The sequence below is a fragment of the Lampetra planeri genome, chromosome 1 (genome assembly GCF_965212315.1).
Source record: "Lampetra planeri chromosome 1, kcLamPlan1.2.h2, whole genome shotgun sequence".
Lineage (NCBI taxonomy): Eukaryota > Metazoa > Chordata > Hyperoartia > Petromyzontiformes > Petromyzontidae > Lampetra > Lampetra planeri.
The window spans coordinates 33,876,147-33,893,499 of NC_136107.1; the positions used below are offsets into that span (position 1 = coordinate 33,876,147).

Here is a 17,353-nt window from a genome sequence, read left to right on the forward strand (position 1 = left end):
GGGAGGGGAGTTAACATTTTTTTGGGGATCGACAATTTCTGGAAACCTGTTGGATCAACTTTGTACCCCCACATCTGGGTGGAGCGGGGGGAGTCCACTTTCTATACCTTTTTGATTCAGGCCTTCTGAAGGCTCTTATAATTTACTTGACGGACTTTTATAATACATTGTTTGACTTCCTTTTGATGAATATTTCTCTGTCGAAGTGTATGGACGAAGGTGCACCCCTTCGTAATGTGGTTGGAAGAGGTAACTTGAGGGGATCTCAGAAAACGCTCTGCGATATCGGCTTCTGCCAGCTGTTCTCGAATCCAGGGCGATGCGCTATTCTGCGGGAGTGCTGCCAGCAATTAATTCTTGAATCTCTGTGTACTCATCCAGAGTCAGTGATATAATCTCCATCATTCCCGCGGCAGTTTTCTAATTTCCAGATCGCATAACCACTCTTGACTTCCTAGCAAGTGGTGGAGCTTCACCCGATCCTGCATACCGACGCCAACGCAAAGAGATTAGAGAGCGAGCACACCCTGAAAGGGAGTTTGTAAAGGGATTTTTGTGTCAATCACGTCTAATGGAGGGCGAGGGGGGGGTATAAATAGGCTGAGAGAACCATCCATTCTAAACCAGTCTTTCACCTTTGCACTGTATTAATTACACATAATACAACTTAATCTTCCAGTCCTTTGTTAGTTCCACTGCTGGATGATGAGTCAGTCTTGTAGGTTGCAGTGCGGGTTGGCGAAGGGCGTGGGGGCCGAGGAGTGGTGCGGATATCGCTCAACACCGATGTTTGCCATGGCCCAGAACGAAACTCACAGGTCGCCAGATTTAAAGTGCAGTGCGCTCACCACCAACACCACAACTCCACGCCCCTATCACGTAGAACAACGTTCCGTGAGAAAATCCAACAATTGATGATCGTATGGCATGTTGATAGATACGATGCATCGATTCACAACGCAGGCATATTCTTTCAATTCTGCTTCCATCTCACTACATCCCCCAGGAGCATTTAGTTCCATCGTCTCGTTCTTATTCGATTGATGGATAGTCATGCAATGAGCAATGCCTGCAGCAATCTCTTACATTTGATTTTAGTCATTTGGCTTCTGGCCAGTCGTGTGTGACCTTCAATTTGGATGACATTTGCACCTGATACGGGGTGCAGCCGTAGCACAGTCGGATGCACGCTGTATTATGAAAAGAGCTGCCGTGGATTTCCAAACACGTCCTATTTTTGAGGGAACTTGTCCTCGGAAATCTCTAAGGCACCCAGGGACATGGAAATCCCGGGTTTTGTCAGTTTAATAATAATATCCCGATTTAAAGCTTTCGTGACTGCAGGGATTCATCTTTTTGGTTCTTTCGGTAAAGTCACGTAGAAGGGAAATAATAGAATAATAATAATACATAATAAAATAATTCTCACGACGTTTCGGCCACAACGCAAGCAGCCGTCCTCAGGTGAAGAACAGGTCTGTCGGAAAGACAGCGTCTGAATTAGCACCACCAAGATTGGCAGCATATATTTAAGCTGGGTTAGAGGGGGAAGGGCGCCTTGACAAAGAAATTTGCATATCAAGAGGAATTTAGCATATTTGTGAAAAATGCAGATATGGGATTAGTCACTACTTTTGGAATGCGTAGGAGGTGGGGGGGGGTCTCAAAGTCATATTATGCCCGTGCATTATGTAGAGAGAGGTTCTCTGCAAGCCATCTGGCTACCATGAGAGATTCGTTCATGAGGCGCTCCACATATACAAACACAGAGACAATTTCAACTGAGAAGATGGATTCTGGCTCAGCAATCATTGGAAGGACGTAATAAACCATTTCGGATCTTAACTGATTGTGTTCACGTTTACGGTGACTTTCAGACCGCAGTCCACTCACTAGCATTGACTATATATCTTTTGTATTCTCCGCAGGGAATGGAGTCTTTTCTCCGCTGCAAGTCTCCTACCACCGCTCTTCCATTGACATATTTCGTTGCTTCCTCTTAGTACCTTTCACGCGACGGTCAATGGTATAGTGTATAGCAGATTGCATAATAATAAATAGTATAAAAGCGTAATGTTTAATATAATGTATAAGGTAATATATAGTATCGTAATTGTATAGTGAATATACAGCAGTGTGGTATACAGTAGGGTGGGTAGAATAATACATAGTGTAATATTACAATGTATAGTCTAAGGTGGTGTATAGTAATGCAGTATATAATTTAATGTTGGGTTTGTCTATGGCAGTATATAGTACGGGGTAGACCCGTGTGATGTAAGAAAAAAGTTTAGCTGGAGGCATATTATAATTTTTGCGACATAGAATTGTAATGTATGACTTACTGTTAGTAGCTCGGCTTATTGGAGAGTATATTTAGTAAATTGATGACACTGATGTAGTTTATATTTTAGTTTTTTACGTGGTGGTTTAGCTGCTGCAGCTCCTTACTATTAAAATTCCTTCCCTTTATTACTGCTAACCCTACTCCCTCCCTTTGATGCTGCTAATCCTACATAATGCACGGGCATAATATGACTTTGAGACCCCCCCCACCTCCTACTCATTCCACAAGTAGTGACTAATCCCATATCTGCATTTTCCATAAATATGCTAAATTCCTCTTGATATGCAAATTCCTTTATCAAGGCGCCCTTCCCCCCCTCCAACCCAGCTTAAATATACGCTGCCAAGCATGGTGGTGCTCATTCAGACGCTGTCTTTCCGACAGATCTGTTCTTCACCTGAGGACGGGTGCTTGCGTTGTAGCTGAAACGTCGTGAGAATTGTATTTTATTATGTTTAATTTTTATTATTTTATTATTTTCCTTCTACGTGACTTTACCGAAAGAACCAAGAAGAATAATATCCCGCTTAATATAATGATTTAACATGTAACTCTCTGCCTTCTTGCATTGTGAGTTATTCTTCTTCACATCATATGTCCCTGTGTTTTATACCGCAGACGTAGCAACCCTACCTTTGAAGTCTGCGACCTGAGTTTGATTCCTAGCCACGGCCAACATTAGTGGCAGGTGACGTCTGCACCTCCGATTAGCGTGGTTGGCTATGTACGGCGCTCAAAAAGTTCAACATACATAGTGTACATACATCTGAACTGGCCCTAACCCCCTCTAAACCTTAACCAATGCGTACTGACCGCCATAGTGAAGTGTCGTCAAACGGCCCCCACCACTGGCATGGCGTGGGGACGAATTCGTCCGGGAGTGGATTGAAAAATATTTGTAAAAAATATGAATATCTCTAGAGCTACTGTGTTTAAACAGTGGGCAATAGTTTTTGTTAACCTACCAACGGTTTAACTGGAGCACTGGTCGCAATAAGGTAATTGTATTTTAGCACTGTTAAGGCACTTCATTTAGAGTATTTGCGTATGGTATGTGACGATTACGATGCACGGCTCTAAATCCAATCACGCTGCTGCGTGGGTCGCGGTGGTCTTTGAGCGTCGTGTTGCATGGTGGGCGTGAGCCCCCACCGCCTCCCAGCGTTATTTCCAGAGTCAAGTACGGGATGAGCCAACCTTTAAGAAAGGTCACACTCGACTGGGATGGTGAAGTGTGATCGTACTTCAGCACACTGGTCACTGCAGTTTGGTGCAGGTGGGGAAGGCCCAGGACGGCCGTAGAAGTGCTTCTGAAAGCTCGCAATGCAGTGACTATCTTTGTTTGATGGCTAGCCGGAAGCCGCTGGAGTTTGCGAGATGGTTTATGCTCCTTGCCGATGTACCTTGCAACAGGTGAAAATACCTCCACTTTTTTCCACCACGCTGTCAGTGGTGTCATTGAGGTCTAATAGCAAATAATCGCATTTTTATTATAATTAATTCCTCCCTATTTCACTTCAATGACACCGCTGACAGCAAAGTAAAAACAAATCATCGATTGTACCTGATAAAATCACTGCGCAGGTTTTAGTTGTTGCTGCGGCGTAGCTCGCGTATGTCAACATATAAAACCAATTTGGATTCTCACAGGCATGACCTAAAACTCAGTAATTATATCAGGTACAATCAATGCAATTGGATTTGTTTTACTCGTCGATTTTACTTGTTAATGTTATGGCATTAGCGTATGCGCCGATGTGCCGTTTTGTGATCATAGTACCACAGATTTACCTCACTATATCTTTGGAATTTCTGGCCAGCTCAGGCTTCAGAGGTGAAGGACACATATTTATGTCAACGCGCCCTCATTGCAGTAGGTCATCTCTTAGGTAAAATCTCAATACTCACACAAGTGATGTAAAAATAGCATAGCAAGCAGGTGTTGAACAAACTCATCAAACCGTGATTTTCAGTCACGAGAACCAAAGCACACACACTGCATCTAATATCGTAAGATATTGCATTGTTAGCAGGGTTGAGACATGCATACCAGGATTTCGCAGTGGAGAAACGTAAACAGAAGCACACAATTTGCTGTACGTATATGTCCCCGTGTCTTTGCTGCCTATCTTCAATAATCAGCAGGAACTAGTGTGGTGCGCTATAAATAAATAACCACCATGACCTACACAGCGTGGAGATACCATCATTCAGCATTGCATCAATAACAGCGCTTTCCCTGTACTAATACACATTGAATATACTTGGTGGCTGTGGTCAACTTTTAATATAATCTAAGTTTAAAGCCTATTCTTTTCGCACAATGGCCAATATTCGTTTCCCCTGGCAGCTATGTAAAGGGGATATGCACAAGGATTTCGGTAATCTGCACTTTCAGGGCACGGCAGGTATTTAGCCGTGAATCTACACGATATTACATCAGCGGGAAGGGACAAGCCACACCTCAACATCTGCTCGTATCCGTGCATATTCCTATTCCGAGCACATAAATAGCAAGTCAGATGGGAGGCCCTTGACATACTGGGCAGGTGTGAACTGCAGGTAAGACGTCGCTGGACATGTCATGCTCATGATAGATTCACGTATTATTTTATTTGAGATAAGGGAAATGTGTAAGCATCTGTTTGCGTAATTGCAGGGCATTTCAAATGGTTTGTATTGATATGTTAGTTGCATATTTTGTCGATTTGACATGATCCATGACACCAGTATACTTTGTTTAACCATCATAATAAACAACTCCAGCAGTGTGCATTACACAGTTTCTCTTTGGCTGGGGCAACCTGGGTTACATTAACACATTTTTACATGCACAGAATATTTTACAACAGTTGAAAGTGAACTTATGTAGACAACATTGAATAACTATTTAAATCAAAAAGGCTAAGTAAGGAAAGTTAATTTCACGTGAAAAAAATACAAGAAAGATGATGAAATTTCTACAATTAAAAGTGCTTAGGCAGATGGAGGCAATTATGGGAAAACGCAACATGCGATGAAATGTCAACATTAGCTCTGTGTGGCTGGAAAGAATTCAAAAACGGGTCTAATAAAAAACCGATACAAAGAGTTATTGCCAAGTCTTTTCATGATTTTTTTAAAATTCAAACTTGGTCTATGGATTTCAAAAACAAAAAGGAAAAATACATTATATTTTCAAATAAAGAATAAACAATATGCTTTTAAAACATGCATTACAACAACAATGCATTTTTTAGTATTTCAAATAATATTTCGTATTAAAAAGCACGGGTACTAATTAAATATGTAACGACGCATCAATTCACTAATTAAAATAAACGTTTTCTGCTCTCGAAACATGCATCGAGTTATTCGTGCAAGGATCCATGATTTACGAGCGATGGGGATTCAATGCAATCGTTATACTAAATGTCAGAGGTGGGACAAAGTCATTGTTATGCAAGTCCAAGTCGAGTCGCAAGTCATCAAATTCATGACTCGAGTCTGACTCGAGTCCAAGTCACATGACTCGAGTCCACATCTCAGAGGTGGGACAAAGTCATTGTTATGCAAGTCCAAGTCGAGTCGCAAGTCATCAAATTCATGACTCGAGTCTGACTCGAGTCCAAGTCACATGACTCGAGTCCACACCTCTGCTAAATGTACGTGTACGCTAATTGAGGGGTATGAAAGTGGATGGACAAGTTAGAGCAGGAACAATGCCAGCAAGACGGGGAAAACCGAGACCTGAAAGTAATCGATATTTTTTAATCGAATTGGGATAACTTGTTTTTATCATCATACATGCTCTAGCCACTGCTGGAAAAAGCTCCCTTGAAGTTGTCACCGTCCCTCACGGTCTCGTGATGACACGGTCCATCTCACTCCTCCGCACGACCTGATCCCATCGCTGCATCTCTCCGTTGGTCGTACTTTCAAACGTGCCTCTCCTTCTTTGGCTGCACCCTGTCGCCAGTTTTGACCAACGGCCGTCATCTCTTCTGGAAATGTGTCCTGTGCAAGCTCTACTTACTTTCATCAAGAGGCAACATCACGCTATTTGAGCTTTCTCTGAAATTCTGAGCTTGCACCTCCCCTGCAGTTACTGCCCTATCCGTAACTACAGATTTTGCTCCTGCTGCAGAAACACTCAAAAAGAAATGTCACTCAAGTATAATCAGCCGTCTATTTATTCAAACCATAACTTGCCTTTTATTTGGAAGCAGGAGACACGTCTCGGTTCAATGTGTTTAGTTTATTGTCCTTCCCCTGCACCTCCGATTAGCACGGTTGGCTACATACGGTGCGAAAGAAGTTCAACTTACTAACATAAAACTCAAGGTTTTACAACATGGAATTATTTCTCTTTCTTGGCCACCACTTGCATTGTGTAATGTGGTTTACGTGTTTTATTTTTTACAATGGCTTCCCAATCATAATTATTATTGAAGGGAATTAATCTTGTGCAGCGTATTTCAACTTTAAATACTATTAACTACATCATAAACAAATTTCTTCGACAAAATATGATGGATCTTTACACGTGTTATCTTGTTTGCGAGTTGGATTTTTTTGGGAGGTCGTATACATTTTTACGAGTCATATTTAATTCTACAAAAAAACCCCATTAATCGAATAAACAAAAACAAAACTCAATAGCTCTGATGTTGTAATGTCATCTCAAAAACAAACGGTACCACCTGAAAACACACCAGCGAGCTATATAGGATAAGCATTAAAACTGATACAGTAGTTACAATAATTAAACAAGTTCATTGGAAACCTGGTATTTGTTAAACACTGGCACCAGGTCTCAAGTGCTGCACCTACTGGAGTTCCACATTTTTATACGTCATCACTAATATCATGCCTTCCATGCAATAATTCAGATAAGTATTCAGTTAGAAATCGATTGCAGACGAATTGTTCAGACACGATACATGATAGACAACATACACAACAAACCCGAAGAAACAAAATTTCACTGCTAAATTCTAGTTTGAGATGACTCTAGTTTGAAAACTTAATTTGAGTCATTCATCCCCTCTTTAGTTATCTGAATATAATATTTAATTCAGTTTTAAATTGATAAAATGTCAGTGCATTCATCATCATCATGGGTACACTTGTCCGCGACTTTGCTGCCAAATAACAAAGTTACGAAGAAAAACCCACTAAAGATGGTTGCAAAAAAGAAATGTTTCAAACATAAATGCAGTGGTGAACAGGAAGTTATGTGACCCTCTTGCTGGTCTGATTGAAGAGTACAAAATATGTCCCATGTACACGATTTAATTTTTTCTTCAGTGCTCAAAAGATTTGGCTATTATTACATTTAAAATGTCATGTTCTTTCTCACATTGTCACGAGGGCGTTCATACTCAAACATATTAGAGCTGTCTCGCATGGACTGCTGAATGTTTATGGGAAGATTTGGGCCCCTTCTGTCCACCCGTCGCTAGCTTCCGAAACTCTCTGCTCCTTCCTTCTTTTAAATTTCTAATCTCCTTAAAATGTTTCATTCCATTGTCTCTGCGTATCTTGCTTATCATAATCGCAACGAGGTTCCCCGTTGAAAGTCACTCGAGCCTTTGTTATCTTGGTTCTGTTTTTTTTAAATCTGTGCTGTAAAAAATATTTAAAAAATGAGAGAAAAAAAGAACGATTTTCAGTATCTATCTATATCTCTTTCTATCTCATGGGCCACGCAGGTATGGAGCGAAACGGCGCTTGGATGATCGCTCGGCTTCTGGTCGCCCTCTTGCTGCTGCAAGGTAAAGCTGACTCGGAAAAACAACAACAATTACAACAATGATAATAGTTACGAAATGAACAATTCCTGAATGGAATTGCTTATGGCTTGCGCGCGTACTAATTGTGAACCGTGTTACGCTTTGTTTTTTTTGCTTCAACAGGTCCCACTGGCATCACTGGGCAGGTATTCCACACTCTTAAGAATTTTGCAAAGTTCTTTTTAACGATCTGTCTTTTGAGTTGGGATGTCAACGCATGTTCTGATGCGTTAAAATGAAACGTATTACTTAATAAACAGTTGTATGTAATATAAATAGTTGCAAAAGACTACGGGAGGCATATGTTTAGCACCCCCCCCCGCCCCATTTCTTGCAAGATATGGTGAAATTGAGATGCAAAAACAAAGGGAGATGCACAGACAAACGTTTAAGTACAACAGTAGAATTGCCTCTAAGGGTCGAACTTGCAGTGTTTCCTACATATTAATTTATTCAATTGTGGTTATAGTATGAGAATACATTTGAGGTATGCTGTGCAATGTTTAGTGGTATGTTTTATGGTTTATCATGTCTGTCATGGCAATCACTAAACTACAGCACATACAATAATACAAACACGATCAGCAATAACACACCGCAATAACACATTGCTCAGCATTCCTCAGATATAATATAAGGACTATCTTAGCGTGTTGTGTAATATCCTTTAATTGAGCTCACAGTTAACCCCCTTCCCATCAAACTTTACTGTTAAATATCGCAAATTTTCGCACGTATCCCTCTAATGTATTACCGTGTGTGCATCTATGTGACCATTGTGTGTCTTGACCCTCTCACTCACCACCCTTGTGTTGACTATGTCTGGCTCTGAACATTTCTGTGTTTTCTGTGATGCTCGTGTATGGTCACGTCTCAGCGAGTGGGTGCGGAATCGTGTGGCTCAGTTTTTAAGACGTTGCATCGAGTGCCCTGTGGCATCGTTGGTTTACAGCAGTGGTGCTTAACCTTTGCTGCAGCTTGCAACCCCTTTGGTTGTCAGAAAGGGCATCTCGCACTCCCAGGGAGTGCGTGCGCCCCAAGTAAAAAAAAAACTGGTTGAGAGAATCGCAAGCTGCAGAGCGCAAATTTGTTTATGTATATTTTAGAATGTAAACCGCACCCTCTTGTGATGATGGGTTGTCCCCTTTTTTTCTGGCAACAAAACAGGTGTTAAGATGTTAAAACACCAAAATGAAACCTTTAACAAGGAATCATGTCTCCATTAACCACAATACTTGCGGCCAGAATGCATTGTCTTTGAAACCGATTGGTCCACACCAGAGATAGCTTTCTTTCGAGCCTAGTCTCAAACGGTGTACGCCTTTTGGCGTCCTCTGGGCTGAGTGCCATTTTTTCGAATTTGGTAAAAAAAAGCAACCTCAATATTTTACAAGCCGCAATTCTACGTGAATACGAGACGATGGTCCTGAATTAATAATGTGACGAAGCAGCAGTCCTTAAAGAGCTGCATGCGGCTCTGCAGCTGCAGATTTCCTACCCCTGAATTAGAACGCGTGCAGTGACTTGCTTTGCATTCCATGCAGTGTAGTGTTTTATAATCGCACAAACACACCTGATAGATTTTTTTTCTTATTGTTCACAGACTCCTGCCACTGGTAAGAGAACACATGTTGCAGTCGCATGTTTTTACGATGGATATTAAACAAACAAAAAACACTCGATTTAAAACTTTCGTGACTGCAGGGATTCATCTTCTTGGTTCTTTCGGTAAAGTCACGTAGAAGGGAAGTAATACAATTATAAAAATAAAACATAATTATTTTATTATGTTTTATTATTATTATTATTTTATTACTTCCCTTCTACGTGGTTATTTCGGTAAAGTCACGTAGAAGGGAAGTAATAAAATAATAAAAATAAAACATAATTATTTTATTATGTTTTATTTATTAAAACATTATTATTTTATTATGTTTTATTTTTATTATTTTATTACTTCCCTTCTACGTGACTTTACCGAAAGAACCAAGAAGAAAAAACACTGTGTCATTGCATGGCATTTTAGAGACCGCGTATTAACACTGGGATGTTTCTTGCGTCGTTTAATTTGTTTTGCCACGCTCAAAAGAAAAAGTCGACTGCAACCTCCCTGAGAACAACCCGTGAGTAAACCCTAAAGTGCCTCGTTCCAGGACACGCGTCAGCAAAAGCTACTTTGGGCAGTGCACGTTGTTTTGGGGATGCTGTCGTAGTGTAAATCGTTAGCACACTGGACCAGTTGAAACAACGAGCTTCTTTTAAATGGGTACACGCGTGGAGATGAGTCGAATGGCAGGCAGGTCGGGTGTGGTTGGGCATCGTGTGGTTTCGGCCGCCTCTTCCAAGACGTCTGGCCAGCGTGATGAAGTCTGCCAAACACCCTTCAGAGGGGGGCCTCTTATGAGCCATGATGCGTGTGACTACCCTTGGTGCAAAGGGAGTGCTCTCACCAATAACATCAGGTAAAACCAGCAGTACTCATTTACTGCTTCCGACTGTTCATGAGCTCCCAAATGGGTGAAACTGGAATTGAGCTGGTTTTTGTTTTGAAATCAAATTTGCGGTTAACATACGTTTGGAAGGCCAAATGAGCTGATGCGACTTAAATATATTGAAATATATTACGTGACATTACAGGTCAGAAGTACATTTATTTCATTATTTCACCATCAGTTTGAAGAAAGTAGTTATTATGCTTGTATAATTAAATTAGTGTACATTACAAAACTAAATCACAGAAATTAAAAAAAAAACATACATAGGTGGCAGGGTAGCTCAGTGGCTAGAGTGCTGAGCTGGCACTTTTGAAAACCTGGGTTGGAATCCAGGCAGCCATTTGTAGTTAAAACCGTCTTCTCAACTGATGGTCTCAGCCCAGTCACCAATGACTTAATGTGGATACATTCCAACCCTGAGAATGATTAAAAAGCAAACAAGCATGTATCTATCAGGGACATAAACATTATTGCTTTCATATGTACAGACTGTGGCACAGTGCTTCCTTCCCTCTGTGTGGATCAGATGTCACTTGAAGGGATCTCTGAACTAGCTCTGTGATAGCTACTTCCGTTCACCAATCTCTCACGTTAGGGGTTGCACTGCTGTGCGAGAGATCCAAAATTGATTCATGGTCTGACTCAGTGGCAAAATATGAATACATTTGGGGGGAAAAAACCCCCTCAAAAAATGTCTGTATGTTTACTGTAGGTTGGTCTATGCACATGGGAGACACTGGTCAAGTAATGTGCTGACACGTATGACTTTTTCCTCAAGGGCCCCTCTGGATACTGTCATCAATGGAGGCTCCATCACGGCAAATGTTCTGATGACATACACCCCAGGCCAGTTCGCCTGCCTGAATGTAAGAAAGCTATATTTTATTTTTTCTTGCAATTCTCCAAAGGTGCCTGATCGCATCAGGCATCAGAAGCAAAGCGGAGTTGAATTTGGCGGGTACTGTTTTGATTGGTTTGCTACAAGCATAGACTCAACTCTATATTTATTTGCCAATTTTCAATTTCATCGCTCTCATGAAACATCGTTTAAATGCACACAAATCACTCGCTTTTAGCTCTATTTACCAGGCATGTGTAGTGACAGTCTCAGAGACACTAAGAGTAGGAGGCGCTCTGTTTATTAACACGGCCTGCCAGTTAACATTTAGTAACTACGGTTCCCAGTCAGGACAGCTGGTAGACTGCCTGACTGGCGACGCCGAGATGGTGAAGACTCCAGCAGCACGACGGGGACCCCACTCCACACGACAGCCCCGAGCTCCCCTCCCGGGGCCCCTCCTATACTGCCAGCGTGGCCTGGCTCCGCCCCTGGCCACGCCCCCCTTCTGGAACCTACTAGCGGGTTCTTGGTGTGCCCCTTCCGTAACCTTTCCCCTAGATCCCTCTCGGGTCTATCACGTGACCTGCTGTCAGTCAGGGCTGCTGTAAGCTGCAGATCCCCTTCCCTGCCAGCAGCCAGCGCTATGCTACTTAGTGACCAATTCTTTGTCACTACACTTGTATGGATATATGCTATTGGTAAAGTGTTCGTTGCAACGTTTGGCTTATGAGAAGATTCGTTATATGTCTCATCTCCAATGGAGGACCCTTCTTGAGATGGCGTTATGGGATACATTGAGGCTTTTTTATATAAATACAGCAGTATAATCGTGTTACTATATATCTGGCACAACCTATAGGTCAATCGCAAGGGAAACTATAGAATTATTTTATTTGTGTTGTTTCCCTTCCGCCAATAGGCTCGACAAAAAATAAGGACAGGCAGTTTTGTTGAGAAGCCAGGCATGCCTGGATATCGTTTTGAAGGGATAATAGTAAAATAACAAGTGCATTAGCTTGCAAGTTGAAATCCGGAAAAAAATAGAACCCCCGTCACTGAAAGGCGTGAGGAGGCTTTCACCGAGCCTTGTATTTATGAAGAACTGTACATTAAATTACAACCAATTTGGTCATAGAGGGAGGGGGGTTACCATACTTCACCATGCTGGTCAGTGTGGATTGGTGTAATGAGGAACCAGAACCCATTCAGGTATCAGGAATCAAACTCAGGTAGCCGGGTTAATTGTGCTGTGCACTCACCACTGTACCAGCACTCTGCTCCAGGAAATGTGAGGCGAACAACGTTTATCATTGATCATACTGGCATTTTTCAATTCATAGACACCTGAATGGGAACAATGTGTTTACCCATTATTTGCTCAATCTTGTTATTATTGTGGCAAAAAAACTATTGTTCTGCCAGGATATAACATTAGGGAGGGGCCCAAAAAGAGAACGTTTAAAAAAAGAGACTTAAAAAAAAAGAAACACTTAAATGTATACCTACATCCTCATATTTAAGCCGTGTGAGTTGTTTAAATTGCAGTCTTTGTTTGACATCGCATGCAATGGGCTGTCATTAGACGCCCACACATGTCCCCCTCCTGGGCCCCCAGGCATATTTAGAAGCTGTGAGGCTGGTGTGGTTTTGGTTCCAGCTCGTCAAGGCGAATCGCCAGTGGAAAACCACTTGCTGTTTGTACTCTGCCAAACAACTGTGAACACATGTTACACTCTCTAAAGAAAATACCTAATTTGCACAAATGCTAGTTTTCTAATATCGACAAAAGTGCTTTCGTTATGCTTGAGTTGGCCTATTTGATGAAGTGATGAATTAATCACCAGAGGTGTGGACTCGAGTCATGTGACTTGGACTCGAGTCAGACTCGAGTCATGAATTTGATGACTTGCGACTCGACTTGGACTTGCATAACAATGACTTTGTCCCACCTATGAGATGTGGACTCGAGTCATGTGACTTGGACTCGAGTCAGACTCGAGTCATGAATTTGATGACTTGCGACTCGACTTGGACTTGCATAACAATGACTTTGTCCCACCTCTGTTAATCACTATACCAATTAGCGGGTTGACTACGCAACTAATTGGATAAGACACACAAAAAAATCTGTTTGCATGTGTGCCGCTGGGCGAGAGGCAGGGGAGTACGTGGAGGTGAGTGGCGTGAGATGAGTGGGGTAGGTAGGGGAGTCCGTGGAGGGGAGTAGAGTGAGATGAGAGGGGAGGTGTAGGGGAGTGCTTGGAAGGGAGTAGAGTGAGACGAGTGGGGGAGGTAGGGGAGTCCGTGGAGGAGAGTGAGATGAGAGGGACAAGGTAGGAGACCATGTTTGTTGGGAGGAGAGTGAGATGGGAGGGGAGAGGTAGGAGAGTGCGTGAAGACGAGGAGCGTGAGGCGCGATGAGAGGGGAGAGATAGGGGAATGCATTTGTGGTGAGAAGTGTGAGATGGTAGTGGAGAGACAGGCGAGAGTGGTGAGGCCATGGACGATCTTGAAGTAAAACCACCCTTGTTGTGATGTTTCTTTTCACAGGCAGCCACGCTGAACAAGATTAGTGCTGGCGAGCTAGCCATACTGTTTGATAGCAAATTCTGGAACAATGCATCGGTCGCAAAGGAAGTGACGCTCAAAGTGACTGATCTCCAAAAACTTGGGGATCTGTTGGCTGCGATCAAAGCGGTACGGATTCCCTTTCCACACCACAGCACAAGGAACATTACAGTCCGCGCCACCACCACTGTTAACATTCCATGACTTTTGATTTAAAGCTTTCGTGACTGCAGGGATTCATATTCTTGGTTCTTTCGGTAAAGTCACGTAGAAGGGAAAGAATAAAATAATACAAATGTATTATTTTTATTGTTGTTTCCCTTCTACGTGACTTTACCGAAAGAACCAAGAATATGAATCCCTGCAGTCACGAAAGTCACGTAGAAGGGAAATAATAAAATAATACAAATGTATTATTTTTATTGTTGTTTCCCTTCTACGTGACTTTATGAATTCCATGACTTGCTACAATTTCTAGTTGTGGTTCAAGAGTATATCTGCCTCTAGTGGCTGGAGAAGCAACTTGAAATATGAAAAAAGCATTGCATGCGGTTCGATGTTGCAACTGCATATTTTCTATAGATGTCACATATGCACCTAAACTTCAGTCTCCCACAGTTTGCTATGCTACGTTATACCGTATTAATCTATGTATCATTAAACCCTCATGCAGTCCATATTCATGAATTTTTTCCCGAAAATATCCAGTCAGTTGCACCCAAACACATCATATCTGCTTCGTAACTATTGCGCATGCCAATGAGTGAATTCCTGCAAACTCTGGGATCAGCTTGTTCTCCAGATTACAAGACATTCTGGAAAGTAAGAGACAAATAAAGCCAAAGATCCGCCCCCCCCCCTATAGCCTTGAACAGACTTGTGGGCTAAGTGCTCTTAACGAGCACCTATGAAGGTCGGTATGGCACACGAGGGGCTAACAGCTCCACGCCCGACCGCCTTTGTCTCCCGAGTGACGATGTGTGACATCACACCACGTGCTCATGTGAGGCTTGTCAACCCAGGGTCCTGTTCAGCAAATCGTCACCGATTTTGACCGTTGGCCAACTTGTATCTATGATATTTCATCTAGCCCACGTGAGAACCCAAGAGACCAGGATGAAGTCTAACTTGTTTTATTCCGTGTGTGTATGTTTAATTATCTGTGTTTGTACGTTTTATTCTGTGTGTGTACTTTTATTCCGTGTGTGTATGTTTTATTCTGTGTGTGTACTTTTATTCTGTGTGTGTTTTATTATGTGTGTATGTTTTATTCTGTGTATGTTTAATTATCTGTGTTTGTATGTTTTATTCTGTGTGTGTGTACTTTTATTCTGTGTGTTTTATTCCGTGTATTTTTTTATTCTGTCTGTGCATGTTTCATTCTCTGTGTCTGTATGTTTTATTCTGTGTGTTTTTATTCTGTGTGTATGTTTTTTTTCTGTGCGTGTATTTTTTATTCAGTGTGTATGTTTGTTTTATTCTGTGTGTATGTGTTATTCTCTGTGTGTTTTTATTCTGTGTGTATCATTCTGTGTGTATTTTTTTATACTGTATGTTTTTTTCTGTGTGTGTATATTTTATTCTCTGCTTGTATGTTTTATTCTGTGTGTATGTGTTATTCTGTGTGTTTTTTATTATGTGGACATGTTTCATTCTTATTATGTTTTATTTTTATTATTTTATTCTTCCCCTTCTACGTGACTTTACCAAAAGAACCAAGGAGATGAATCCCTGCAGTCACGAAAGCTTTAAATCGAAATGTTTCATTCTGTGTGTGTATGTTTTATTCCGTGTGTGTATTTTTATTCTCTCTGTGTGTGTTATTCTATGTTTGTGTGTATGTTTTATTCGGTGTGTGTGTCATTCTCTCTGTGTGTGTTATTCTGTGTGTGTCCGTTTGCACGCAGCCGTCGTTGGATGCGAACGTGACGGCGGCCATGATGGCTGTGGTGTGGCCCGTCTTGAACGCGTCCCTCGCGACGATGCCCGAGGCCAACGTGACTGACTGGTTCAAATTGCGACTCAGGCTTCTGCTGCCAGCCGTGACCGTCGCGCAGATTGCGGACATCCCCATCAACGTGTCCTGCGTTAACTTCACAGTCATGTGCGCGTTCACAAACACCCCCCGCGCCCACACCACTGCTGCCATTCGCCACGGCATTCTCGGTGAATGTGTTAACCCTAGAACAACAACGGCCTTTTTTAATTGTTAGAGTTGTTATTTCTTTATCAGTTCTTTTCTTGGATAATGAACATTGCTTTAAAAAAAGACATTGCCCCTCTGCTGTAAATAGTTCAAAGATCGGAAGCTTTGAACGTTTATGTTTCGAATGAAAACTTCGATGTGGATGTTTTCGTGAGAAATGTCGAGTGTTCGAGATACTGTTAGTCTCGACACTTTTAATTCCACGTCCAATCCCCAAGTGCTCCTCCCACCGCTGGGATTGTCACCTGTCCTGGTTTCCCCAGGATCATCCTCTTTATGAGGCAGCTTGTGGCTGTACATGAAACGTCCCATAATACATCGCTCAAGCCAATGCATGTGCGTGTATTTCTCCGCTCGATGTGGTGGCGTCACACGATACCATCACATCTATCCCTCTATTTAAGGAACGGAACAGGATGATTTCTCCTAGAATCTGGCTATCGCCTGATGATGCTAGTTGTAATTACTGGCGAAACGTGCTGTACTAGTAAGGAATTGGCATGTTCTGTTCACGTGACACACCTTACTAATAGGCTGTGTCGGGTGGTGGCGGGTTTAATGACATTCATATTGACGCGAACTAAGCCAAAAACGTGTATTATGGATGATATTGGTCGCGAAAGCCTGCATGTTAAACTCAAATTATCCATTTTATATTAGTCACATTGTTAAATCACGTAGTGGGCAGAAGAGGGCAGTGTAGCAAAATGTATTATTGTACTGTATGTATATGCTCTCGGCTGTCACCATTGACTAGTGTGGTGAAATCTGGTCACATAACCTCTGTGACCCACATGGCATGTTGAGGCCCTCCCCTAGCAGTGAATTGAGGCCCTCACCTAGCAGTGGATTGACACTCATGTACATGATTGCCTCGATAATCCACGCATAATCATTTACAAGTTAATATTCTTCTGAGGGGGAATTTAAGTAGGTGTTTTATTCCATACCATCATGTTGCAGGATGTGCATTTAATCTAAATGAATTTTTTCCTTTACGAATTTACTGGAATTTTTGTGTATGTCTAGATTTGGGTCTTTGAGCGCAGTCTACGACAATGTGTCCGACACTGTGAGACGAGCTGTGGTTGACAAGGTCAAAGTCTTCGTGAAGCAAGGTAA

General features: G+C 42.0%; 1 protein-coding gene across 1 annotated transcript in view; it reads left to right on the plus strand.

Annotated features, from left to right (window-relative positions):
• Positions 1 to 4,869: 4,869 nt before the first annotated feature.
• LOC144721564 (uncharacterized) overlaps positions 4,870 to 17,353 on the plus strand; it is a 65,584-nt gene continuing 53,100 nt past the window's right edge. Inside the window, exons 1-9 of the mRNA XM_078599282.1 lie at positions 4,870 to 4,909; positions 8,041 to 8,103; positions 8,245 to 8,267; positions 9,725 to 9,737; positions 10,211 to 10,244; positions 11,395 to 11,482; positions 14,008 to 14,154; positions 15,933 to 16,129; positions 17,261 to 17,349. Coding sequence (XP_078455408.1) covers positions 8,043 to 8,103; positions 8,245 to 8,267; positions 9,725 to 9,737; positions 10,211 to 10,244; positions 11,395 to 11,482; positions 14,008 to 14,154; positions 15,933 to 16,129; positions 17,261 to 17,349 — 652 coding nt within the window. The 5' untranslated portion in view covers positions 4,870 to 4,909; positions 8,041 to 8,042. The remainder of the gene's footprint in view (positions 4,910 to 8,040; positions 8,104 to 8,244; positions 8,268 to 9,724; positions 9,738 to 10,210; positions 10,245 to 11,394; positions 11,483 to 14,007; positions 14,155 to 15,932; positions 16,130 to 17,260; positions 17,350 to 17,353) is intronic.